Source organism: Canis lupus, chromosome 4 (assembly GCF_048164855.1).
Source record: "Canis lupus baileyi chromosome 4, mCanLup2.hap1, whole genome shotgun sequence".
Classification (NCBI taxonomy): Eukaryota; Metazoa; Chordata; class Mammalia; order Carnivora; family Canidae; genus Canis; species Canis lupus.
The window spans coordinates 40,695,317-40,722,641 of NC_132841.1; the positions used below are offsets into that span (position 1 = coordinate 40,695,317).

Below are 27,325 nucleotides of genomic sequence, written 5' to 3' on the forward strand. Positions count from 1 at the left end.
ATCCCCGCTTCGCCTCGGCGCCCCCGCCGCCCCAGCCCTGCGCTCGCGGCCCCAGCCCGCAGCCAATCAGCGCGCGGCCTCCCGCGGCCCCGCCCCCCGGTCGTTCCGGGCGGGCCCGCGGAGCCCAGGCCGCGGGTGCGGAGGGCGGCGCCGCGGGGCGGGGGCCGATGGGGCCTGGCGGACGGGCGCCGGCGCGGGGCTCGCCTGGACGCGGGAGTGCGGGGCGGTGAGCGGGCGAGGCGAGGCGAGGCGGGCGCTGCGGCCCGCCCGGGATGGGCCAGCCCCGGCCTGGCGGGGCCGAGCCGGAGGCCAGGGCGGCGCGCGGGCCCGGCCTGCCGGGCGGGCGGCCCGGGGGCTGAGGTAGAAGTGGGCGCGGAGGAAGGGGCCGAGCCAAGGCGGTGGGTGGAGCGGCGAGGGGGCGGAGGCTGGGCCGCGGCGGGCGAGCGGAGCGGCGCGCCTGTCCGGGGCTCGGCGGCGGCGGCGGCGGCGGCTGAGGCGGCTGAGGCGGCGGCGGCTGAGGCGGCTGAGGCGGCGGCCGGACGGGCGCCCGGAGGTGGCGGACGAGGCGCCGGGGGCCCCCATGGGCGGGTGTGTGGGCGCCCAGCACGACTCCTCGGGCAGCCTCAACGAGAACTCGGAGGGCACCGGAGGTAGGTGAGCGCCAGGGGGCAGCCTCGGCCCCCCATTGTTCCCGGCCAGGCCCGGCCACCTGTCCCGGCCCCCGCGGGCCCGCGGGCCGCGCGGCCGGGGCCCCCGCGCCCCTTTGTCATCCCGCCCTGCGCGTCACGCCCCGCGCTCCGCTTCCGGCCGGCCCGCGGGCCTCGGGCTCGCCCCCTGCCCTCCCGGCCCCTGAGGAAAGTCCGTCGCTCGCCGGGGACGTAGCCCGCGGCCTCTCGACCGCTCCGCCTCGGCTCGGGAAACTCGGCTGGAAACTGCCTTTCTCGGCCACCCCACTCCCTCTCCACCCCGTTTAATTATTCAGGAGCAGGATGGCGGCGCTGGGGTTGCAGAAAAGCGCACGGGTGGGGGCGGGGGGAGGGGAGGGAGGGGAGGGGAGGGGGAGCCCTCGGCATTCCCTCCGACGGGCCCCGCCACATCCCTGGTTCGGCGGAGCTGGCTGGTCTCAGCTTTCCTGAGTTTCAGATGACAGCTGCCCTGGTTGGTTCCAGTTTGGCCATTTAAACCCGCAAGTTTCTGGAGCCTGGCTGGGGAAGTCTCGAGCGGCCACACGCATTATTTTAGGGAGCGGCGGCGAGGCAGTCCGCGCGAGGAAGACGTGGCTGCCCGCTGGGGCGTGCGGGCGTGCGGCTCCCCCCGGCCCGACGGGCGGCAGGATGGGTAGGGCCGAAGTAGGAATAGGGGGGCGCGACCCAGCCCAGGAGGATCGGGGCTCTCAAAGTTTCCTATAGCACGGAACGCGCTGGAACGCGCTTCGCCGAGGGGAGCCGCGGAGCCCAGGCGGCCTTGCGGTGCGGCGGGTGGTCCTAAAGCTGGCTCTGCCCGCCTGAGCGATCTTTGGCCGAGTCCACGCCAGCTTGTGCGGAGGGCAGAACGTTACAAGGAACGAAGACACAGCTAGGAATAGCAAAGATGACGGTGTTGGCTTTGTGCCAGCCTTCTGCTAGATGTCCCAGAATGTGGAGCATATTTATAACTTCCTAAACTAAGTTGTTTGCGGATGGAAGGGTTTACAGCTTTTTCTTAAACTCGCTTTCGACCAGTTGCTTTCCCTCTCACTTGAGTTCCATCTGTAAACTGAATACACCTAACATTTGGCTGATGGATGTCGTGAGTTACGTGGTGCTGTGGCATGCCACTTCGTTAAAATCCGTGGGTTTCCTGCAGGATTAAATCCTGGGCACACGGTGGGAGAGCTCAGGGCAGTGTGGCTTGAAACCAGCTTGTCCCCGAAAACGCTATTTAGTAGTGCATTTGCTTGGTGGCACGTTAGCAGTGAGCTCCTCAGTGACCACAAAGCAGGAGATAGAAGGGGCATGATTTTCAACCGGCTCTGGGGTAAGGTTAAATTGGGCGTCACCGTGATTCTTCCTGCAGTGGAGGTGATCACTCACTAATGATACCAAAATGTATTGGTACTAGCTGTAGGTAGTGTTTAGTTTCAATTTAATTTTTTTTTTGCACTCATTTAAAAATTATAGTAAACATTTTTCTCTTCTTGGTAATGAACTTGAACCAATTTATTTAAGCCTTTTGGTGATGTGACCTATGACCAGCCCTGCATTAGTAGCATGGGCCTTTAAAAGCATGAAGTGTCTTAGCTTTTGGTAATTTATTACTAGCGGTGTCTAGTTAGATAGTATCAGTTTCCTTGAGAACTGAGTTCTCTGGACTTTAAACTTCACTATCTTTCCAAGGTAAAGTTTAGAAAAAAGAACACCAACTACCAAACCTCTTTATTTTCTCCTGAAGAGAAAGTATGGGCCTCTTGTAACTGGGGTCGAGGAAGGAGTTGCATAGGATAAAATGATTATTTCTGGAATTTAATTATGGAAGCCTTTATTCATCATTATTGCCACGATAGTTAAGAGTTGATTGTGGTTTAAAGGAACTAGCTCAGGTGAGTGGTTAACACATTAAATAGTTTTTGTTTTTTATGGTAGGTTTTTGTTGTGAAGAGAAAAACTAATTTTCCTAAGGGTTTTGACACAGATCATTTGCTTTTCAGACATAATGGTTTATAGTTCTAAACTGGATGTTTGGGTTATGAAAAATTCTTTTATCAACGTGAAGTAAAAAGTCTTCTGATGCTTTTCATGACAGTTTTAATTACATTCACAGTGTAATGTTGAAAATCACCATTTTAGATGAGTTTGTTTCGAGTATCAGCTGGCCTTAGTAAAAAACGACTTTTAAAAAAACCTTTTTGGCCATTTGAGATACTGTAGTTTCTCTTTCCCCCTGGATCTAAGCCTTTTGCGTATGAATGCAAGTTAATTTCGCACAGGAGAAAAACTTCCTTACTTGTTTGAAGGAATTTGGGAAGTTTTTGCAAAAGACGGTAGAATACAGATATTGCTTAGTTCACATGATAAGATTTGTGTTTTATGTTACTTTGGAATCATTTGTAGTATCTTCCTTTGGCACACCTTGCTTAGAATCGTTTTTGAGTTTCAGCTAGTTTGACCATTTTTTAAACACTTAATATTATTCATCAAGACAAATATATACATTATAAGGGATTATTTATCCATTCACTCCAAGCTTCCATGATGCTAGAACATTTTTTAGACAACATATTCTGTATGGTTCTCTGCCTTATTATGATGACATTGTGATGCTGGGGTTGGAACTCAGGACCTCTAGACAAGGCTTTATTTAGTCCATGGCATTAGCTAAGGAATTAAATCTCGTGATTTTTAAAAATAAGTATATAGGGAAAAAACAATAAAAGGAAGTTAGTTGAAGACAGCCAACCAGCTTCTTTTCTTATTTTGTTCACCTTTTTAATGAATGTAATGATGTAGAAAGTAGGTTCTCACTTTCTGGGTGTATCGTTTATTCTGCATGTTCAGTGATAGCCCAAGAGGACCAACCCTTGGTGGTCACAAGTTCCAGGTTTATAGCAGGGTAACTGCTGGGCATTCATTTTTTTGTTTCAGAATGTCTTAATATCATGGAGTTCTTCTGGGTATCCACTTATAGCAGCCTTGTAGACTACCTACTTGATGAGTAACAGTGTTTTGTGTTTTTTTTTTTTTTTTTAAAGATTTTATTTATTCATGAGAGAGGCACACACACACAGAGGTAGAGACCCAGGCAGAGGGAGAAGCAGGCTCCATGCAGGGAGCCCGATGTGGGACTCGATCCCCTGTCTCCAGGGTCACGCCCTGGGCTGAAGGCAGCACTAAACCGTTGAGCCACCCGGGCTGCCCGGAACAGTGGTTTTTAAATTATAACTACCATTTATCCAGTATTTATTATGTAACAAGTGTTTGTGCTAAGTGATTGTTTTCTCATTTAGTCTTCAACTCTGGGAGGTGAGTAATATGTCTCTAGTTTATGGATAGAGTGAAGCTGGGTGAAATTAACTTGTTTTAACAATCCCATAGGTTACAAATGGCAGTCAGAACTTGGAACTGAGGGCCATAATAAAAAAAAAAATGTTAGTTTCTCTTTTTTTCTAGTTTCATTTTTTTAACTTGTGGTAAAATACATATAAAATTTGTGCCATTTTAACCATTTTTATGTGTACAATTCAGTGGCATTAATTACACTCACAGTATGCAACCATCACCACTATGTATTTCCAAAATTTTTCATCTCTCCAGACAAACCCTGGATCCATGAAACAATATCTCTGCTCCTTCTTTCCCAATCCCCGGTAACTTCTAAGTTTACGTTTTGTCTCTATGAATTTATGAAGTCTAGATATTTCATATAAGTGTAATCATACAATGTTTATCCTTTTGTTTATGCTGTATTTCACGTAGCATAACGTCTTCAGGTTAATCCTGTGGTAGCAAGTATCAGTACCTCATTTTTTTTTTCAGTACCTCATTTTTATAGCTGAATACTATTCCATTCTATGTATATACTACATTTTGTTTATTCTTCTACTGATGGACATTTGGGTTGTTCTCAATTTTGGTTATTGTGATTCAGTGGCTATGAACTTTGGTGTACAAAGAGTTGTTTGAATGTCTATTTTTTATTCTTTTGGATATAACATACCAGGAGTGGAATTGCTAGGTTATATGATAATTCTTACTGGGTTATATGGTTTGCCTTTTTGAGGAACTTATAAGTGTTTATAAACCATAATATCTTCATTGTTTTACATTCCTGCCAGCAACAAAGATTTCAGTTTCTCCGTATCTTCACCAACACTTGTTCTCTCCCATTTTAAAAATTATAGTCATTGTAGTTGACCTGAAGTGGTATTTCATTGTGGTTTGGGTTTGCATTTCCCTAATGACTGGTAATGTTGAGCATCTTTTAATTAAAGTGCTTTTTGAACATTTGTTTATCTTTGGAGAAATGTCTATTTAAGCCCTTTGCCTGTTTTTTAATTGAGTTTTGGGTTTTTTGTTGTTGTTCTCTTGTGGGAGGTCTTTATATATTCTGTATATTAAACCCTTATCAGATGGATGATTTGCAAATATTTTCTCCCATTTTGGGGTTGTCTTTAAATTTTTTTTTTCTTTTTAAAGATTTTATTTTTCAGGGACACCTGGGTGACTTAGTTAAGCATCTGACCCTTGATTTCGGCTCAAGTCACGATCTCACGGTTATAAGATCAAGTCCTGCATCAGGCTTCATGCTTGGCACAGAGTCTGCTTATCCCTCTACCTCTTTCTCTTCCCTCTCGCTCTCTCTCACTCTCTCTCTCTCTCTCAAATAAATAAATAAAATCTTTAAAAAAAAAAGATTTTAATTTTTTTTAGCAATCTCTACACCTAATGTGGGTCTTGAACTTAGCACCCTGAGAGCAAGAGTCATTTTAATAAAGTCCAGTTTATTTTTTCGTTTGCTGTCTGGGCTTCTAGTTTTTGTTTTAAATGTATATGTAATCCTTCACTGATGGAGAAAGAATAAATATATAACCAATAATTCACAAGTTTAACTTAACATTTGCTTTCTTAACTATGAATAGAAAGCTGTTTTATTTTCTGTCTTACGTGATGAAAAGGTTGATTAGCAGTGAATGGTTTTTCTAAAGTTGACAAAAGTAATCTATAAACCTGCTTCAGCTCTTAAGAGATGATTGTTATGTTTTCTGCAGAAGCATTTTACAATCAACAGGCATTGAGTACCCACAATATGCCCAACATTGGGTTGGTTACTGTTGTTCCAAAAAAGGAATCATGATCTTATTTCTTGAGTATGTCAAAATCCTTTTTAAGGAAAGGATACTAAAATGTGCACACATGAAAAAATTATAAAACATTATGTAAACAGATAAATATACCACAGGATAAACTGCAGGCGCTGAGGGAATAAAAGAAAGCCGTGATCTGAGCTGCTCAAAGCTTTGCAATAACCTGGGCGTGCGTGCCTGCGTTAGAAGTACAGAAAATCAGGCCCCACCCATGACCTAGTAAATCAGAATCTGCATTTTAATAAGAATTTCAAATGGTTCCTATGCATGTTAAAGCTTGAGAAGCACTGGTACAGGATTAATTACAGCAGAGAAGAGACTAAAGGGAGGAACCCATTAGGAAAAAAATGGCATGAGTTGGTAATTTATTGGATATAGGGATACGTAAAAGAAAGTAAAACACATAGTTCCTGACTTATGGCTCAACTTACGATTTTTCGATCTTATAATTTTATGATGGTGCAAAGTGATACACACATTTAGTAGAAACCATACTTCAAAGTTTAAATTTAGGTCTTTTCTGTGGCTGGTGATAGGTAGTAGGCTACTCTCTTGTGATGCCAAGCTGCAGCTCCCAGTCAGCCATGCAGTCAGGGCATGTGAGGGTAAGCAACAGATACGCTTATCATTCTGTTTAAAATTTATTTTATCCAATAAATTTTATGATATTTGACACTTGATTATAAAATAGGCTTTGTGTTAGATGATTTTGACCAACTGTAAGCTAATGTTAAATGTTCTGAGCACATTTAAGGTAGGCTAGGCTAAGCTATGATGTTCTGTAGGGTAGTTGTATTATGCATTTTCAACTTATTCATAGTTTTCAATTTATGATGGGTTTATTGGGATGTAACCCCATCATAAATTGAGGAAAATCTGTAATCCCATATTTGTGAATCTGAGTGACCAGAAATATTGAGATGACTTGGTAGGTTTTGGGGACTAAGAACTATCTGGGGCAAGCTCTAGTTTGCCTTTCAGTATGTTAAGGATTAACTGACAGAATTTTTAAGTTGGGACATCACGTAGGTTGGTGCAGAAATTCAGATATAGAACTCCTAGATGTTCAGATTATGAATGTGGATTTTGGAGTCAGCTGGGGGAGGTTGACTGAAGGAATAAAAATAAATGATTGCTGTAAGTTAGTGAAAAGGGGAGGAAGGTACTAAGAACTGAGTCATGAAAATTCCAGATGGTGGAGAAATGAGGTGATCACCTCTAATCAGGACCTGACCATAGTAGGTGCTGAGTATACTGAATTTTGTGAAATTACTGGGAAACATGGGAAATCAAGTCTGCCTGTGAAACACAGACCATTCCTAAAATTTCAGAAAATAATTTGGTTTGTTAACTACTCATTCTAGTGTTGTGTTGGAGAAATTCTACCTGTAGTTCGTTACATCCAAACTCAAAGATAGACTTCGGAGCATTCAGCCCTAGAATATACCAATAGCCCTTTTGAGGTTGGTGTATGTTAGAACAAACACATTTCTCTCTAGAAACTTTTTCTTTCTTCACCAAGAATATCATTCATATTTCTTCCTTACATATTTTCAGTGTCCCATATATTCTTTTTTTTTTTTTTAAAGATTTTATTTATTTATTCATAGAAAGAGAGAGAGGCAGAGACACAGGCAGAGGGAGAAGTAGGCTCCATGCAGAGAGCCCGACGTGGGACTCCATCCAGGGTCTCCAGGATCTTGCCCTGGGCTGCAGACGGCGCTAAACCACTGTGCTACCGGGGCTGTCTTGTCCCATATATTTTATACACCATCTGACTAGGTTGTTTTCTGAATTTTCTTATGCTTCTGCTCTTAGGGCTGGGTCTGTAATTAAAAATGAAGCAGAATTGAGCATGAGGAGGACTGAAGATTTAGTCTGGGCTTATCCCAAGGGTGACAGTAGAAGTAAAATTTTTTCATATTTCCTGGGTTGTTAGCTCTGAGGCTTTGTAAGTAGGATGTATATAAAATTTTATACCTATTGGAGAGACACATACTGTGAAATAAGAGGCATTTACCTTAAAAAAAAAAAAGATTTATTTGAGAGAGAGAATGGGGGGATCAGTCAGAGGGAGATAGTATCTCCAGCAGACTCCCTTCTAAGCAAGGATCCTGATGCAGATCTAGATCCCACCACTCTGAGATCATGACCTGAGCTGAAATCAAGAGTCTGACTTTCGACCCACTGAGCCACTCAGGTGCCCCAGGAGGCATTTACTTGATGTAAAGTAGAGGGTGCTTGATTTTAGCAGGAGGAATATAGTTGTGGTGAGAGACCAAAAGGACAATAGGTGGCAAGAAAGTCTAAGTTGGAAATCCAGTGGAACTTTGGATACGTAGGTTATGAGAAATGAATTTAGGTAAAGGATGCTTCAGTAGGAAAATACTGAGATATGGAGACTCCTCTTTGGGAAGAGATTTAAGCACTTGAGTTTATATTAAAAATTGACATGGGATGTTGTAGCCCCTACCTAATCCTACCTAATAAGCTACCTTCCATTGGGCTAGTCCCATTTTGTTTTCAATTTTCTAGCAAATAAAGGATTGACATTTTTTCCCAGTCAAGATTATCTTGGAATGTATGTTGGAACAGCATTTTAAAATTTCTTTTTAATTTTTTTTTTTTTTGCATTTTTAAAGATTTTTGCTGGCAGCCTGGGTGGCTCAGCGGTTTAGCACTGCCTTCAGCCCAGGGCGTGATCCTTGAGATCGGGGATCGAGGCCCTTGTCGGGCTCCCTGCATGGAGCCTGCTTCTCCCTCTACCTGTGTCTCTGCCTCTCTCTGTCTCTCATGAATAAATAAATAAAATCTTTAAAAAAAAGATTCTTGCTATGTAGAGTGCCTGGGTGGCTCAGTCGTTTAAGTGTCTACTTTCAGCTCAAGTCATGATCCCAGTGTCCTGGGGTCGAGCCCTGCATCGGGCTCCCTGTCCAGCAGGGAGCAGGCAGGCAGGGGTGGGGTCTGCTGCTCTCTCCCTCTACCCCTCTGCCCTGCTTGTGTTCTCGATCTCTCTCTCACAAATAAATAAATACAATCTTTTTTTTTTTTTAAAGATTCTCGCAAAAAGAATAAAAAATAAAGATTCTTGTTATGGATATAAAATGGGCTGTTTTATTCATCTCATTTTATTTAGGAATCAGTTGCAAGTACTACATACTATGAATAGAATCTTTAAGACATTTGAAGTGGGGACGCCTGCATGCCTCAGTGGTTGAGTGCCTGCCTTTGGCTCAGGTCATGATCCTGGGGTCCTGGGATGGAGTCCCACATCAGGCTCCCTGTGGAGCCTGCTTTTCCCTCTGCCTATGTCTCTGCCTCTCTCTCTGTGTCTCTCATGAAAAAAAAAAAAAAAAAAATTAGAAGTGATGAGAATCTTCATTCTTCTGATTTTTGATAGCCCTAGTCTATAACGCCGATGTTTCTTATGTAAAAATTTTAATAGATGGATTTTGTTTTTAAATTTATCTGATTTTTTTTTTTTTTACTGTAAATGCAAAGCTTTGACAGCACCTTGCTAGTAGTACTATACCCAGGTGAGTCTTCTGATAAGAATAATTATTGAGTGTTAATCACTTGTAATAAGGAACTTTTGCCATTATATTAATAGTTATCTCTCTTGTGTCTCTGGACCAAAACAACATTCTTCTCTTATTGCAAGAAAGCATTAGGTTTATTTCATTAAGCAACATGATCATATTAATTGGGCATGGTGATCAATTTGCTGATTTAGTGATTCTCTCATTTTTCCTTACTGCAGACCACCTGAATGGTTTATCTTCATTTGGTGGACCATTGCACCTGATTCTTCCCGCCGCCCCTCACCATCCCTACCCAGCTTTCTGCTTCTGCTTATCGGGCATACTAGGCTACCAGCAAGCTCCTCATGATTCACTGGTAGTTCAAGGACCATAGGTTGAGACTTTACTAACGCGTATGTACTTAAAGATGCATGTGTGTTGGTCAAGAACAATCAGCATGTATTCACCTTGCATCGGCTACTTTGACTTGCAGTCAGCAAAAATCAAGTTTGTTTTTGAATATATTCCATATATTGAGTGGAGAGGTTGAATATTGCTGAATATACATTGGATGTTGTAAATGCCATTTTTTGCATGTTTGCAATAAAACTTTTAGGTATTTCCATTATAGCTCTCTTTTCAGAAATGGAATTTCTGTTGAAATTTAGATGTCTAAAGAAAAAGATATTTATATATTTAAAAATTTTTTTATTTGATAGGACCAGAGAGCACAAGCCAGGAGGTGGGGGGAGGGCAGAAGGAGAGGGAGAAGCAGGCTCCCCACTAAGCAGGGATCCTGATGTGGAACTCAATCCCAGGACCCCGGGATCATGACCTGAGTTGAAGCCAGACGTTTAACCAACTGAGCCACTCAAGCACCCAGAAAAAAAGAAATCCTAACGTGTAAAAGTCATTTTAAGTGAATTTTACTTGAGTGTGAGTGAGGTCTTTTTTTTTTTTTTTTTTTTAAGATTTTATTTTATTTATTCATGAGAGACACAGAGAGAGAGAAAGAGGCAGAGACACAGGCAGAGGGAGAAGCAGGCTCCATGCAGGGAGCCTGATGTGGGACTCGATCCCCGGTTTCCAGGATCACACCCCGGGATGAAGGTGGCACTAAACCGCTGAGCCACCGGGGCTGCCTGTGAGTGAGGTCTTAATACACATTTCTCTAAGACTTCACTAAGTAAGGAGTCAGTGACTTTTGGACTCTTCTGATTAAGTCCTCACAGGAAACCCTTCAGATAATTTTTTTGTGTTTATTGAAATTGGCTCCTAGGCATAATAAGCAGGAGCATACTTCTTTGTATCAGTTCAGACGGTTTCCTTTTTTTTTTTTTTTTTAATTTTTATTTATTTATGATAGGCACACAGTGAGAGAGAGAGAGGCAGAGACACAGGCAGAGGGAGAAGCAGGCTCCATGCACTGGGAGCCTGACGTGGGATTTGATCCTGGGTCTCCAGGATCGCGCCCTGGGCCAAAGGCAGGCGCTAAACCGCTGCGCCACCCAGGGATCCCAGTTCAGACGGTTTCCATGCTTGTCGGCTATGTGACAAGAGTATCAAAGGGGCACAGTAGCAGTCCAGATCACTTAGTTTTGCTTTATGATAAACTATCACTTTTAACTCAGGGCAATACTATTTTTTAGATGGGTTGATGATTGTTCCTGAACTTTTAAAAATAGACAACCTCCATTGTTTCTAACTGCCAGCACTCTAAGCTAAACCATAAGTAGAGATATAAATAAGGCCTCCTTTGTGATATCAAGTAGATTATGATTCTTCCTCTTAGGGAGAAACCATATATTTAATTAGGAAAAGTTTTAAAGGCTTCTATAACATGAAAAAAGTATTATTGAAGTTCAGGGAGTAGTGAGGAGCAGGGTCAGAAAACTTTACTGAAGAGGTGGCATAAGTAGTTGGTCTTGAAAGAGGAGTAGATGGAGAAAAAGCAAAAGGTCATTCTGTATGCAAATTACTTGTATAGAAATATGAAAAAACTGACATTTTGGGGGGACTGGCAAGAATTTTGTGACGGGGATAGGTGAAATACGAGGTTATTAAGTGGTGGTGTCAGATTATTGGAAGGCTTAATTGCCACAATTAATAGACCAAGTTGGGAGATAATACATAGGTGATACTGTTTTAAGTGGTTTTTGTGTGTGTGTGTGTGTGTGTGTGTGTGTGTGTACCTAGCAAACTCGTTCCCATTTAATGTTGCATCTGAGGTTATTTTCTATAAAATTCTGATGTACTAAGTTGTTACAATCTTTAACAGATTTTCATTTGTAATTTTAAAAAGTCATATTGTCACATATTATAAGAAATGTCTTTAGCTTTTTACATGCATATAGGGCACCTGGCTGGCTCAGTCAGAAGAGCATGTAGCTCTTATTCTTGGGGTCGTGAGTTCGAGCCCCACATTGGATATAAAGATTACTTTTTTTTTTATAAAGATTACTTTTTAAAAAAAGAGTCTTTTTTACATGCACATGTATGTGTGTGTTTATCCCACCTCAGTTTTTGTCTCTTGGGTCCTAGTTTTCTGGCACATGGAAAGAGTTTGTGCTAAGATTTTGTAGACCTGCCTGAGTTTTAGTCTCTTCAGAAAAGGCCTGCATTACTTTTTTTTTTTTTTTAAGATTTTATTTATTTATTCATGAGAGACAGAGAGAGAGAGAGAGAGGCAGAGACACAGGCAGAGGGAGAAGCAGACTCCCACGGTGGAGCCCGATGCAGGACTCGATCCGAGGTCTCCAGGATCACACCCCAGGCCGAAGGTGCCGCTAAACCACTGGGCCACTGGGGCTGCCCTAGCTCTGGTACTTTGGGCTCAGTTTCTTTCTTTCTTTCTTTTTTTTTTTTTTTTTAAGATTTTGTTTGTTTATTCATGAGAGACAGAGAGGGAGAAACAGGCCCCTGCGGGGAGCCTGATGTGGGACTTGAATCCAGGACCCCAGGATCACAACCTGAGCCAAAGACATGCTCAACCACTAAGCCAGCCAGGTGCCCCTAAGGCTCAGTTTCTTACATTGTTGGAAGAAGAGCATGGATTAGATCATCTTTGTCAAGATTATATCTAATTCTTTTTTAAAACATTTTTTAATGACAATTTTCAAGCATATTGAAAATGGAAAGACTAACAACAAATATTTGAATACACATTAGATTGAACAATGTGTGTATATGTGTGTGTGCGCTTATCAGAGTACAAATCTGACACTTCAGTATGCAAATACCATTATTACTCCTAAGAATAGGAACTATTCCCTAAGATCTAGTCCATAATCAGAATCCACCAGTTGTCCCAAAAATGTCATTTATAGCTGTTTTTAAATTACTTACTATTTATTTGAGAGAGAGCACAAGGGGGCAGAGGGAGAATGAGAAGTAGGGCTTAGGGCAGCCCGGGGGTGGCTCAGCGGTTTTAGTGCCACTTTCAGCCCAGGGCCTGATCCTGGAGACCCCAGATCGAGTCCTGCATCGGGCTTCCGCATGGAGCCTGCTTCTCCCTCTGCCTGTGTCTCTGCTTCTCTCTCTCTCTCTCTCTCGTGAATAAATAAAATCTTAGAGAGAGAGACAGAGACAGAGAGAGAGAAGCAGGGCTTGATCCCAGGACTCCGAGATCATGACCTAAGCAAAAGGCAGATGTTTAACAAACTGAGCCACCCAGGTGCCCCTTTTGTAGCTAATTTTTTCAAATTGGGATCTATTCAGCACTTAGACATTACATTTTTTGGTGTCTTTTTAAAGTCTAGATAGCTCCTCCTCTTTTCTTCCCTATAACATTGGTACTTTGAAGCGTATTGTGGAATGTACCACATTCTGGATTTGTCTCGATTGTTTCCCTATGGTGTCATTTAGTATATTTCTCTGGCCTCTGTATTTTCTTTAACCTATTAAGTAGGGGGTACCTGGGTGGCTAAGTGGTTGAGCGTCTGCCTTTGGCTCAGGTTGTGATCCTGGGTCTAGGGATTGAGCCCTGCATCAGGCTCCCTGTGAGGAGCCTACTTCTCCCTCTGCCTATGTCTCTGCCTCTCTCTGTGTGTGTCTCGTGAATAACTAAATAAAATCTTAGAAAGAAAAAAACTGATAATTAGGTAGATGTCATACTAACAGAATATGATTCTTTATTTCCTAGGCTATACTGGATCCAAAATCCAAACTTATCCCAGTCCTTTTCTGATAACTTCTAACAGTGGAAAAATCTTTCATTACTTAATAAATCTGAACCATTTTTTCATTCCCAATCAGAAATAATCTTGCCATCCTCTGAATTTCCACAGTACTATTCTTACAGCACTTAACTCTCCTTCTGTTTTGGGGGAGGTTTAGTCTCCCTTCCCCCCACCCCTTCCCCTGTCATTTTTCCTCTAACTTTATTGGAGAATGAATAATTGACAAATATAATTGTATATATTTATTTCCCCCTATTTATTTATTTCTCATATAGTGTATTACTCATTTCAGAGGTAGAGTTCAGTGATTTATCACTTGTATATAACACCCAGTGCTCATTACATCACATGCCCTCCTTAATGCCCATCACCCAGATATCCCATCCCCCTACCCTCCTCTCCTCCAGCAACCCTCAGTTTGTTTCCTCTGATAAGAGTCTCTTATGGTTTGTCTCCCTCTCTGATTTCATCTTGTTTTATTATTCCCTCCCTTCCCCAGTGCTCCTCTGTTTTGTTTCTTAAATCCCACATGAGTGAAATCATGTGATAATTTTCTTTCTCTGATTGACTTATTTTGCTTAGCATAACCCCTCTAATTCCATCCATGTCCTTGCAAATGGCAAGGTTTCATTTTTTATGGCTGAGTAATATTCTGTGTATATATGCATATACATGTATATGTGTATATGTATATACCACATCTTCTTTATCCATTCATCATCTGTTGATGGACATCTGAGCTCTTTCTGTAGTTTGACTATTGTGGGTGTTGCTGCTATAAACATTGGGGTGCAGGTTCCCCTTTGTATCTTTGGGGTAAATACCTAGTAGTGCAATTGCTGGGTCATAGGGTAGCTCTATTTTCATCTTTTGAGGAACCTCCAGACTGATTTCCTGAGTGGTTGTACAGCTTGCATTCCCACCTACAGTGTAAGAGGGTTCCCCTTTCTCATCCTTGCTAACATCTGTCGTTTCCTGATTTGTTAATTTTAGCCATTCTGACTGGTGTGATGTGGTATCTCACTGGATTTTTTTTTTTTTTTAAGATTTTATTTATTCATTCATGGAAACACAGAGAAAGGGAGGCAGAGACACAGGCAGAGGGAGAAGCAGGCTTCCTGCAAGAAGCCCAATGTGGGACTCAATCCCAGATCCCCGGATCATGCTCTGATCTGAAGGCAGACGCTTAACCACTGAGCCACCCAGGCGTCCCTCATTGTGGTTTTGATTTGTATTTCTCTGATGCTGAATGGTTGCATTTTTTCATGTATTTGTTGGCCATATGTGTGTCTTCTTTGGAGAAATATTTTTTCATGTCTTCTGCCCATTTCTTTTTGGATTATTTGTTCTTTCGGTGTTGAATTTGATTAGTTCTTTATAGATTTTGGATACTAGTCCTTTATCTGATGTGTCATTTGCAATTATCTTCTCCCGTTTTGAAGATCATCTTTTAGTTTTGTCAACTGTTTCCTTTGCTCTGGAAAAACTTTTTATCTTGATGTCCTAATAGTTCATTTTTACCTTTGTTTCCCTTGCCTTTGGAAATGTGCCTAGTAAGAAGTTGCTGCAGCTGAGGTCAAAGAGGTTGCTGCCTGTGTTCTTCTACAGGATTTTGATGGATGCCTGTCTCACATTTAGGTCTTTCATCCATTTTGAGTCTATTTGCAAGAAAATGGTCTAGTTTCATTCTTCTGCACGTGGCTAATTTTCCCAACTCCATTTATTTTTTCATTCACTTCACTTTTTTCCATTGGGTATTCTTTCCTGCTTTGTTCGAAGATTAGTTGATCATAGAGTTTTGAGGGTCCATTTCTGGGTTTTCTATAGTTGTATATGTTTAAACTGTACAAGTGTCATGATTTAATATACATATACATTACGGAATTATTACCAAGATCGAGATAGATAATTGACACAGCTATTATCTCACATAGTTAACTTTTGTGGGGAGAGGAGTAAGAAAGCTAAAAGAACTTCCTTCAGCAACTTTTTTTTTTTTACTCTCAGCAACTTTCAAGTCTATAATGCTCTATTGTTAACTATAGTCACCATGCTGTACATTATTAGATCCTCAGAGCTTGTTCTTCTTATAACAAAGTTTGTACCCTTTGTATCTATATCCCTTTCTCCCATTTATACAAAAATCATCTATCATAGTAATTTTTCAACTTTACTTACCTTCTTGGAATGTAAGCTGCATTGTACCTGGTATAGACTTCATAATACTTGAGGCTTCATAATACGTTAGGCTCAATTAACTGTGTAAAATACATCTTTTGAATTTCTAACGGTGTTAGGGACAAGGTAAAATTCCTCTAATTAGAAGCCTTACTTAATTCTAGGACAAGAACTTTGTTAAATAGGACCATACAGTGTAATAAAAATTCTAGTTCCACCTCTGAATCTTTATATCTATAACCTTAAGTAAGTCATTTGACCTGCCCATTTCTTAGTTTTTTTCTTATCTGTAAAATGGGCATGTTGGATGAGATCAGTATACTCAAATTTTTTTTTAACAGGTAGATCCTTTTTTAGTTATATCTTACTTTGAACACTAATGTATCAGCCTCAGCATTTCATTTTCTTTTGATTGTACAGTCACTAAGAAATAAGTAAAGCTGAGTGAAGTAAGTCAATCGGAGAAGGACTAACATTATATGTTCTCATTCATTTGAGGAATATAAATAATAGTGAAAGGGAATATAAAGGAAGGGAGAAGAAATGTGTGGGAAATATCAGAAAGGGAGACAGAATGTAAAGACTGCTAACTCTGGGAAACGAACTAGGGGTGGTAGAAGGGGAGGAGGGCGGGGGGTAGGAGTGAATGGGTGACGGGCACTGGGGGTTAGTAAATTGAACACCAATAAAAAATAAATTAAAAAAAAAAAGAAAAAAGAGGGAATTGAAAGCTAGAATGAGAAGAGGAAGACTAGGGTTAAGAAAAATAGAATTTGCCCCCAAATTTATATAAATTCCTAGGTAGGGAGCTGCTCAGTGTCCCATTAGGGGATACGAGGTGTCTAAATAAAGCTTTTGTTTTGCCTATGAATATCCAGCTCTTCTAGACTATCCTTGCTCTATTGAGTTGTCTTTATACCTTTGCCAAAACCAAACAAACCATTTTCTGTGTCTGGATTGTCTGTTTTGTTCCACTGATCTACATGTTTCATTGAAAATTCTGCTTTTGGGGATCCCTGGGTGGCGCAGCGGTTTGGTGCCTGCCTTTGGCCCAGGGCGCGATCCTGGAGATCCGGGATCGAATCCCACATCGGGCTCTCGGTGCATGGAGCCTGCTTCTCCCTCTGCCTGTGTCTCTGCTTCTCTCTCTCTCTCTGTGACTATCATGAATAAATAAATAAAATCTTAAAAAAAAAAAAAAAAAAGAAAATTCTGCTTTTGGAATATTTTGCTATCACCTCATATTCCTTGTTTAAGCTTAAAAACTCTAAAATGTAAAAATCTAGATTTTGCTCTTCATTTATATCTTCAGGGTGGTGAAAACAAAGTTGTCTTATCCGGACTTTCTATGTAAATAAAAAAATAGATGAAATTTGTTTTGGAGCAAAAAAAAAAAAAAAAAAAAAAAAAAGAAGTAAATTAGAATCTCAAAGTTCTGTAGGAGATTTTTTTGAAGTTTGAGTCACTATCAACTATACTCAAAACTTAAAACACTAAATTATGTCATGCAATATTATAACTTATATTTTTACTAAGCACTATTGAGTTACTTTTTATAATGAGACAATACACTGAGCAGGTGCACCTGAGCTTGCCATGATATTTAATGGAGCCAGATATGTAAGGTACTTTTATTAGTGTGTTCACTGGTAGAGTGTTAAATGAGTGGACATTTATGTGCCTGTATTAACAAAAGGCACTGTGCAGAGCTCTGGTTTTCCCAATAAGTGACATATTTCAAGAAGTGCCCTAAGTTTCCTATGTGCATAGAGATGGTAAGAGAAGGTTCATTTCAGTGTTTCCATGATCCATTTCATGATGAACATGTTTCATGATGGCTTCTATGTTTGAAATTTAATATTTGATGTGTGGTGCTTATTATTATGGTTCTTAAAAATAACAAATATAGGGGTATCTGGGTGGCTCAGTCAGTTAAAACGTCTGATTTCTTGGTTTCAGATCAGGTCATGATCTCAGAGGCCTGCAGTAGAGCTCTGCATCAGGCTCCCCACTCAATGGGGAATCGGTTTCTCCTCCTTCTGCCCCTCCTGCCCTTAGGCTCACACATGCACATGTTCTCTCTCTCTCTCTCTCTCTCTCTCTCTCAAATAAAGTCTTTAAAAAAATAAAAAAAAATAACAAGTATACATATAATTTGAATTATGTTTGTAGAACTCTGAAGCAGCAGATGTTTTGGTCCCTTGAGTTCCTTTGGACCAGTTTTAAAAATTAGGTGACTAGGGGATCCCTGGGTGGCTCAGCGGTTTGGACCCTGCCTTCAGCTTAGGGCATGATCCTGGAGTCCTGGGATCAAGTCCCACATCGGGCTCCTTGCTTGGAGCCTGCTTCTCCCTCTGCCTGTGTCTCTGCTTCTCTCTCTCTCTCTCTGTGTCTCTCATGAATAGATAAATAAAATCTTTTTTTAAAAATTTAAAAAATAAAAATTAGGTGACTAGGGGCACCTGGGTGCCTCAGTGGTTGTCTGCCTTTGGCTCAGGTCATGATCCTGGGGTCCTGGGATCCAGTCCTGCATTGGGCTCCCCACAGAGAGTCTACTTCTCACTCTGCGTAGGTCTCTGCCTCTCTCTGTGTGTCTCTTATGGATAAATAAATAAAATCTTAAAAATAAATAAAATAAAATTAGATAACTAGATCCTAGAAAAAAATCTTTAGCACGTAATTTCAGTCAGTTTTTCTCTACTTTCAGAATAGGTATACTGTTGCAGACATTGTATTAGATTTGTAGTTTCAGGGACACCTGGGTGGCTCAGGGGTTTGGCGCCTGGCTTTGGCCTAGGGCGTGATCCTGGAGACCCAGGATCGAGTCCCACATCAGGCTCCCTACATAGAGCCTGCTTCTCTCTCTCTGCCTGTGTCTCTGCCTCTCTCTGTATCTCTCATGAATAAATAAAAATTAAACAAAATATATTTGTAGTTTTATAAAATTATTGAAAAATAATACTATATTAAGTTTACACAATTTAGAGAAGTAAAATTCTACCCAAATTCATTTTAATGCTAGGAAAACTTTTTTTTAAAGATTTTAAAATTTATTTATTCATGGCAGAGGGAGGAGCAGGCTCCATGCTGGGAGCCTGATGTGGGACTCATCCCATCCCGGGTCTCCAGGATCACGCCCTGGGCTGAAGGCTGAAGGCAGTGCTAAACCGCTGATCCACTGCCCACAGGTGGTCTTTTTGGCTTCATTATGCACTCTGTAAGCGAAGCTGTTTCATTATTTAAGATGTGAACTTTACCTCTCAGCCCATTTGAAGCTGGAAATTCACCTTGGCACTGTTAGGCCTACACCTCTGACACAGCTTCACTTTCCTCCTTTCTCTCTTGGGCATGAAATATTTCAATTTTTTTTTTGAAGATTCTATTTATTTATTCATGACAGACACAGAGAGAGAGAAAGAGAGGCAGAGACACACAGGCAGATGGAGAAGCAGGCTCCATGCATGGAGCCCAATGTGGGACTCGATCCCAGGTCTCCAGGATCAGGCCCTGGGCTGAAGGCGGCGCTAAACTGCTGAGCCCCCTGGGCTGCCCAAAATATTTCAGTTTTTTGCCTACAGTTGGGGCACACTTGTGTTAGGTTTAAACTTTGGAAGTTCAGACAGGAATTGCTTAACGGAAAAGAGATGTTGTGTTTGAAAGATTGGACCATGGCTTATGAAGGAAGAACCAGAATCAGATGAGATGCTAGTAGGTGAGGTCTGGTTGTCGGTCCTATTTAGTCTGACTTCTGGGCTAGATTGAGATGAAACATAAATGTCAATGAAAGATCTTTGCATCTAGTGAGCAGGGCTTGGCTTCTTTCCTTTTCAAAACTTTTGACCTATTTACTTGGAATGTAAATAAATATTTGCTGTGAAGTGCTTTTTCATAATAGTTCTTAAAAATAGTGTGGCCCCTCCCCATTTTTTTAAATTGCTTTTTGAAATTATTTACTTGTTTATGTCCTGTCTTATCTCACAACATTGTAAGCTATGTGAAGTGGGCCTTGTCTGATTTCTTCTTCATTGTATCCTTAGAATCTAGTATAATTCATGATATGTGTGTATTAAATAGTTCCTGATTGAACAAATATGTGAGATAATGGATAGTTGCGGCTGTTTTATCACTTAGAGAATGAAAAGTTTACTACTTGGCTTTAATTATTTAATTTGATTTTTGGATGAAATTATTTTACTAGTTCCTTAGTTACAACTAAAGCCCATTATCTTTAGGGATTCCTCATGATAATTAACCCTGAGAATAGATTCTTATTTGCCCATTTGATGAAAGGAGGCAGTAATCTAATTTGCTTATTAAGGTCTCCCTCCTCATTTTGTGTTTATTTGTGTGTTACTTCTGTCATCCATAGTAAACCTACTCGTGATTTGAATTGCTTTGCATATGAAAAGAGTAGTTAATTATATTTATTGCCCAACCAGCCCAGTAGAATTGTTAGGCTGCTCTTGAGCTGAATCTCTGCTTACATTGAATGCTGCAGAAATCCAGTTTTCACATACAGGTTATAAAGTATTAACAGAGAGTAATGAAGAGACAGTTTATGAGTTCTCTGAATTTAGGGGGTTTTGTTTATTTGTTATGTTGAGTTTTTTTCAGCAGACGTTTTGGCAGATGTTGGAGGAGGGCAAAATCTAGGGACAAGTTGTAGGATGAAACTGATCTTTGAAAAATTTTTTTAAAGATTTTATTATTTATGAGAGACAGAGGCAGAGATATAGGCAGAGGGAGAAGTAGGTTCCCCACGGGGAGCACAATGCGTGCTTCAATCCAGGACTCTGGGATCACTACCTGAGCGGAAGGCAGATGCTCAAGACCGAGCCACCCAGCCATCCCGATTTTTGAAGTATTTTACTAAAAACTAATTTCACTTTGGGGATTTAAATTACACTCCCATATAAAAAGTATAAGGAGCTTTGTTTTGGTGGAAATTTATTTAACTGTGCAAGTACAGTGTTATAATGTTTAACTTTTTAACACATGCCTTGTGTTACATTTAGTAATGCAAATTTCACACTTTTCATCCTGTTTTTACTTATCAAAATCTCCCTTCCTCACTATGTTATTTGCACAACAAACGCATTGAGTATACCTGCGTAACATATTTGAACCTATATGTAATATCTCAGTAGGGCCTAGTACAGTGGCTTGTAAATAACAGTTACATAAGAAATACTTGTTGGAAAGCCTGGGTAGCTCAGCAGTTGAGCATCTGCCTTCAGCTCAGGGCATGATGCCAGGTCTGGGGATCAAGTCCCACATCCGGCTCCCCGCCGGGAGCCTGCTTCTCCCTCTGCCTATGTCTCTGCTTCTCTCTCTGTCTCTCATGAATAAATAAATAAAATCTTTAAAAAAATACTTGTTGAACAAGAGCTTGAAGTCATTAAAGTAATGGCTTTTCAATCGTTTAAGGTTCACAAATAAAATTAACAAATATTTGGGAACCCTGGGTGGCGCAGCGGTTTGGTGCCTGCCTTTGGCCCAGGGCGCGATCCTGGAGACCTGGGATCGAATCCCACGTCGGGCTCCCGGTGCATGGAGCCTGCTTCTCCCTCTGCCTGTGTCTCTGCCTCTCTCTCTCTCTCTCTCTCTCTGTGTGACTATCATAAATAAATAAAAATTAAAAAAAAATATTTGAGAAGAGCTACAATTATAATACATAATCTTTGTCTTTGTTGTAATTTTTATTTAAAAAAAATCTTCACATTTTCTTGATTCTTACAAGGACTCTTTGACTTTAAGGGAAGATTGGGTTAATGTTGTTTCACAGGGGAGGAAACTGAGGCACAGAGAAGTTTTCATATGAATAAGGAATAAAAAGAGTATCCCAGACTGTAAGCTTCTTCTGTTTTCTAACTCAGTATTCTTTCCACAGATGATGAGGGGTTTTGGTTGACTTTTCTTTCCTTGCAGAAGTGTGTGTATTTTTCCTTTGTGGCAGTAAACATAGTTGAGTTGTAATTAATGGGATGTGTTTCTTAAGAATTCTTGTGTTCGGGATCCCTGGGTGGCGCAGCGGTTTGGCGCCTGCCTTTGGCCCAGGGCGCGACCTGGAGACCCAGGATCGAATCCCACATCGGGCTCCCGGTGCATGGAGCCTGCTTCTCCCTCTGCCTGTGTCTCTGCCTCTCTCTCTCTCTCTGATGACTATCATAAAATAAATAAAATTAAAAAAAAAAAAAAAAAAGAATTCTTGTGTTCACTCTTGTGTCCAAAATGGAGATGGCAGCAGTAAAAAATGAGGTGGGTAATTGTCTTTTATCTTAGTCAATAAATTATATTGCTTTTCACAAGATAAAAATTTTGAACTAAGATCTTAATCATCTAAAATTGGATTAAATTTAGGGGAAAAATGTTAATCTTGTTCATCTTTTGTGCCTCTTTATTTTGTTATTTCACTTTTACCCCTACCTTCTAATCCAGAATGAATTTTTTAGCTTAAAACTCAGTTTATTCAAACTTCAGTTTAACTTTGTGGGGAAACAAGTTTCCTTAAAATATAGGAAAAGAAGGATTTGTCTAATCTGAAGAAAGCTTAATAAAGCTTTTCTAGGCCTGTGCTCTGAAATCACCTATAGTATATAGAATATTGGAAAATCTGTCTGTCTCAGCTCACTCACCCGAAGGGGTGAGTTGACAGATTGCCTGAACTTTCTTTCTGATTGGTATATCCAGCACTTAAAGGATGGGGATTGGAACCCAGAAGTGAATGAGCATTTGTATTTAAAATGTCAGTATATGAACGTTTGGTGTACCACCTTCTGGTTTTATAGTTGGTAAAAGGAACAGAGACCCCCATCTCCTGAATGTGTCTTGCTCAGAAGGGGGAAGGGAAACCTATATTGGTCCCCTAAAACAGTTTCATTCTGGTAGCTTATGTTTTTTCTGGCAGTCACCAATATATATCTGCCATGAACTTTGGTTATCCTGGAAATAATTTTAACTTGATTAAAAAGCTTTTAGGCTACCTGGGTGGCTCAGTCCATTAGGTGTCTCTGCCTTCTGCTCGGTCATGATCCCAGGGTCCTGGGATGGAGCCCTGCATCCTGCATCGGGTCCCTGCTCATTAGGGAGTCTGCTTCTCACTCTCCCTCTGCTTGCGCTCTCTTTTTCTCAATAAATACATACATACAGACTTACATAAAATCTTAAAAAAAAAAACAACAAAAACTATTGGGCCTATAATCACTGTTGTATTGCCAAAAATTAACACACATGGACCTATTGAACACACCCTTCTGTGAATTTAGATTTTGCTGCTCTGAGTTTGTGATGTTTGCATCATGTTGTTGATACCTCTCTCTTATTAAATGACTCCAAGTAGTTTATACATCCTTTAAAGTCTCATAATTGGGCAGCCCTGGTGGCTCAGCAGTTTAGCCCCTGCCTTCAGCCCAGGGCGTGATCCTGGAATCCCCGGATTGAGTCCCACATCGGGCTCCCTGCATGGAGCCTGCTTCTCTCTCTGCCTGTGTCTGCCTCTCTCTCTGTCTCTCAGGAATAAATAAAATCTTTAAAAAAATAAAGTCTCATAATTTTGAAGTGAAAAATTGAATGTGTTTACTACATATATGTAGGATATAATGAAAAGGAACTTGAGAAACAATGAAATGATACCCAGTACTTTTGGAATGAACATTGAATAAGACACTTCAGCTGTAATGAGCTCTCAGAATGGGCAAAATTACTTATCCGTTGTTGAATGAAATGTAATACCCTTGGAAGCAAGAAGAAGACTGTCTTTTTGTGTGGGATGTGTTATGGGATAGAAAATAGGTTCTTGTGTTTGTATTTTTGTTTTCTATTTACCTATACTAAATATACTGACTAGAAATTACAATGTAACTACATAGGGCAAACAAATGACTGAAAAGCATTTAACTTTTTCTTTTTTTTCTGTAACATTTGATCCTTAAGCATTTTAAGCCAAGAATAATAAACAGGGACAGAACAACACTTCAGTGGTAAAGATAGGTTTTTCAGTTTGGAGTAAGGATGAATACTAAAAGCCTAAATACTAATAAAAGAATGAGAAATTCCACCATTATTAAAAAAGGAGGAAAAAGGAGTTTTCAGATGAAACATTGGGGAGATTAGAGAAAATTAAGATGTAGAATATTTTAGTATATGTGCTGCTGAAGTGAGCACTAAGATTTAGAATAAAATTCAGGGATCCCTGGGTGGCTCAGCGGTTTAGCGCCTGCCTTTGGCCCAGGGCGCGATCCTGGAGTCCCCGGATCGAGTCCCACATTGGGCTCCCTGCATGGAGCCTGCTTCTCCCTCCTCCTGTGTCTCTGCCTCTCTCTCTCTCTATGTCTATCATAAATGAATAAATCTTTAAAAAAAAAGATTTAGAATAAAATTCAGCTTCCGTTGAGAAATAATTCTGCTTTAATAATAGTATAAAACATTGGCAGGTTATTTTGTACTGAAGTCTTGGGGGAAAATGCCAAACAATTTAATGAGTAGGAAAGTATTGACTAATGATATCTTTACATTTATTCCTGATACAGTCTAAAAGCTACTTACAACATTGCTAAACTAAATCACCCTGGTCAGAAGTTCAGACTGGAGCATTTGTTTTTTTGTTTTGTTTTGTTTTGTTAGACTGGAACATTTGTAAGATTACTTTGCCTTCTACATGAGAAAGGAGAGTAATTGAAGCTTTTGATTCCTATGTGTGTGTGGATACAAATGTGTTCGTTATATATAATATACGTATATAAATATATACATAAAACATATAGTATATATTATTTTTGTATATTCATTTTTATACAGTCTCTTGTTTCATAGGAGAACTGTAGGTCTAATCTTTTCTTACTGTATATGTTTGTGGTCATTTAACAAACTTTAACTTTATTAAAAAATTTTAAAAGTTAAAAAGCATGTATAAGAAAAGTAAATCACATTTATGCTACCACATAACATAAACATTTTTGTGTACATTCTTTCATACTCAGGCTGCATGCTGTATGTATAAAAAACAGCAAAAATTATGATCAGAGCGGGGCACCTGGGTGGCTCAGTGTTTGAGCGTCTGTCTGCCTTTGGCTCAGGTCACCATCCCAGTGTCCTGGGATCAAGTCCTGCATCAGGGACTTGGGAGCATGGTTTCCCTATGCCTGTGTCTCGCCTCTTTCTCTGTCTCTCATGCATAAATCTTTTTTAAAAAATTATATGTTCAGGGGACGCCTGGGTGGCTCAGCGGTTAAGTGTCTGCCTTCTGCTCAGGGCGTGATCCTGGGGTTCTGGGATCAAGTCCCCCATCAGGCTCCCTGCATGTGTCTGTGTCTCTACCTCTGTCTGTGTCTCTACCTTTCTCTGTGTGTCTCTCATGAATAAATAAAAAATCTAAAAAAAAAAATTGTATGTTCAGAGAAATGTGAAGTGCTTTTTGGAGTCATTGTAGCTATACTTCTAGAGCAGTTATGGCTTATAGAGTTTGACTTTACTGATGTTCTGGGATATGATGGAAATATCATAGTTAGCTTTTCATTTTGGGAGGGGTTATCAATATTTTTTCTGAAATTGACCTGGCTGTGTGTTTTGAAATTTAAGAATTAGTAGAGTCACCACAGTGAAGTGAGAAACACACATACCAGGACTTAATCTGAGGAAATGCAATGTAAACCAGAGCTAAAGGAGATACCCTGGTATAATTGGGCAAGTTTCCCATGGTATTTATGTGGGCAGTTTGTAAGAATGTAGTATTGCTTATGATATTGTTCTTCTGCATTGTGCAGTTAAATAAGCCAAAAGTAAATCTTGGAGTTTTATAATGGTAATAGCCATAGATGGAATTTTTAAAATTTTATTTATTTATTTATTTTGGAATTTTAAAAATTTAAATGATATCCAAGATCTGTCCCTTGGGACACCTGGGTGGCTCAATGGTTGAGCGTCTGCCTTCGGCTTGGGTTGTGGTCCCAGGGTCCTGGGATCGAGTCCTGCATCAGGTTTTCCACAGTTATACTTTTGTATAAGTTGGTGGAGAGAGAGAATTTGATGACTGAATCCTAGTTCTGCCTTTACAGATTTTGTGGCAAAATCTTGAACAAGCCAAAATACCATATGTTCTATAGTTCCAGTGAACATACTCTTTGATTCTGACCTGTTCTTTTTTTCTTTTTCTGACCTGTTCTTAAAAGTAAGAGGGCTTTGATTGCATTTAGAAACCCATTAAAAGAAAAGGACTTGGCAAATGAGTATAATTCAAGTAACCATATTTACCCACATTTTTGCCAATTTTTCAAGCAAAGGAGACTTCAGGTTGAAAATGGAGACCCTTCTTGAATAGAGTCTTATGGATCACTGGTGTCTTAGGAAACTGTATTTTTCTTGACAGTGCCTTGGTACAGGCATCAGCATGCTTTTGGTAACTGGTGTATGCTGTCTGGAAAATAGCAGGTAGTTGGGCGTTTAAGATTCATGCCAACTTGCTGTGCCATCCTAAGTACTTGTTCACACCTTTAACCTTATAGGTCCCTGCGACCTGACAAATAGATTATCATGAGGTTCCCTTTGAGAGGGTAGGTGAAAGTTGAACATTTAACCCAGTATGTCTTTTTTTTTTTTTTTTTTTTTTTAAGATTTATTTATTTATTCAGAGAGAGGGAGAAGCAGGCTCCATGCAGGAAGCCTGACGTGGGACTCGATCCCCGGTCTCCAGGATCACGCCCTAGGCTGCGGGTGGCGCTAAACCGCTGCACCACTGGGGCTGCCCTAACCCAGTAAGTCTTAAAGCCGTGATGCAGGGCAGCCTGGGTGGCTCAGCAGTTTAGCGCCACCTTCAGCCCAGGGCGTGATCCTGGAGACCTGGGATTGAGTCCCATGTTGAGCTCCCTGCATGGAGCCTGCTTCTCCCTCTGCCTGTGTTTCTGCCTCTCTCTCTGTGTCTCTCATGAATAAATAAATAAAATATTTAATTAAAAAAAAACAACAACCATGATTCAGTATAGGCTTAGTGGCTAAGAATATGAAACTTGGAGTCCATCAATCTGGGTTTGAATCTCAGCTGTATCAGTTAGCTTTATGATCTTTGGGAGGTTTTTTATTTTTATTAATTTAACAAACATTTAGGTATTTTTTTTTATGCTAGAAAATGTTCTAAATTTGTGAGGAATATTGCCTCATTAATCTTTGGAACAATCCAATTAGACTTATTATTGTCATTTCCCTTATCGTCTTCCTTACCTAAGTATTTTACCTTTTGTTTCCTCATTTTAAGATGGAGATTATACTGGAGTTGAGAGCATTCTGTAGGACAGTATATAGATAGATAGCACTCTACACAGTAGCTGGGCTGTAGTTATTCTCTGTTGATTTACTATTTCTGAGAAAAGCAACATTTTGTGACAAACTGCTAACTTCTATACCCATGATGGTATAATTAGAGTAACAGGGTTCATTCCCTGCAGGGTCTTCTAAATGCTTACAGAAACATTCCTGCAAATTCCTGAAGAATTTTGAATTGGTTGAGGAAAGTCTCAAAAAAAAAAAAAAAAATCTCCCTCCATCTAGACACAGTCCACACCTTTACAGTGTTCTGCGTCTTTGGGCTTAGTGAGATCTAGGTTAATGTCATTGTTGCT

General features: G+C 40.5%; 1 protein-coding gene across 6 annotated transcripts in view; it reads left to right on the forward strand.

The window, feature by feature from the left end:
* The first annotated feature begins 164 nt into the window (after window positions 1-164).
* The window catches only part of UBTD2 (ubiquitin domain containing 2), a 71,507-nt gene continuing 44,346 nt past the window's right edge, over window positions 165-27,325 (forward strand). Inside the window, exons 1-2 of one of the 6 annotated variants that reach the window (XM_072824165.1) lie at window positions 519-650; window positions 9,600-9,773. Coding sequence is in view for 2 of the 6 variants with exons in the window: in XM_072824163.1 (XP_072680264.1) it covers window positions 581-650 (70 nt within the window). In the remaining 4 variants the exon portion in view is untranslated. Of the gene's footprint in view, window positions 227-489; window positions 655-1,979; window positions 2,017-9,599; window positions 9,774-27,325 lie in introns of those variants that run through there. The other 5 variants (XM_072824168.1, XM_072824163.1, XM_072824167.1 and 2 more) reach the window with 5 other exon arrangements.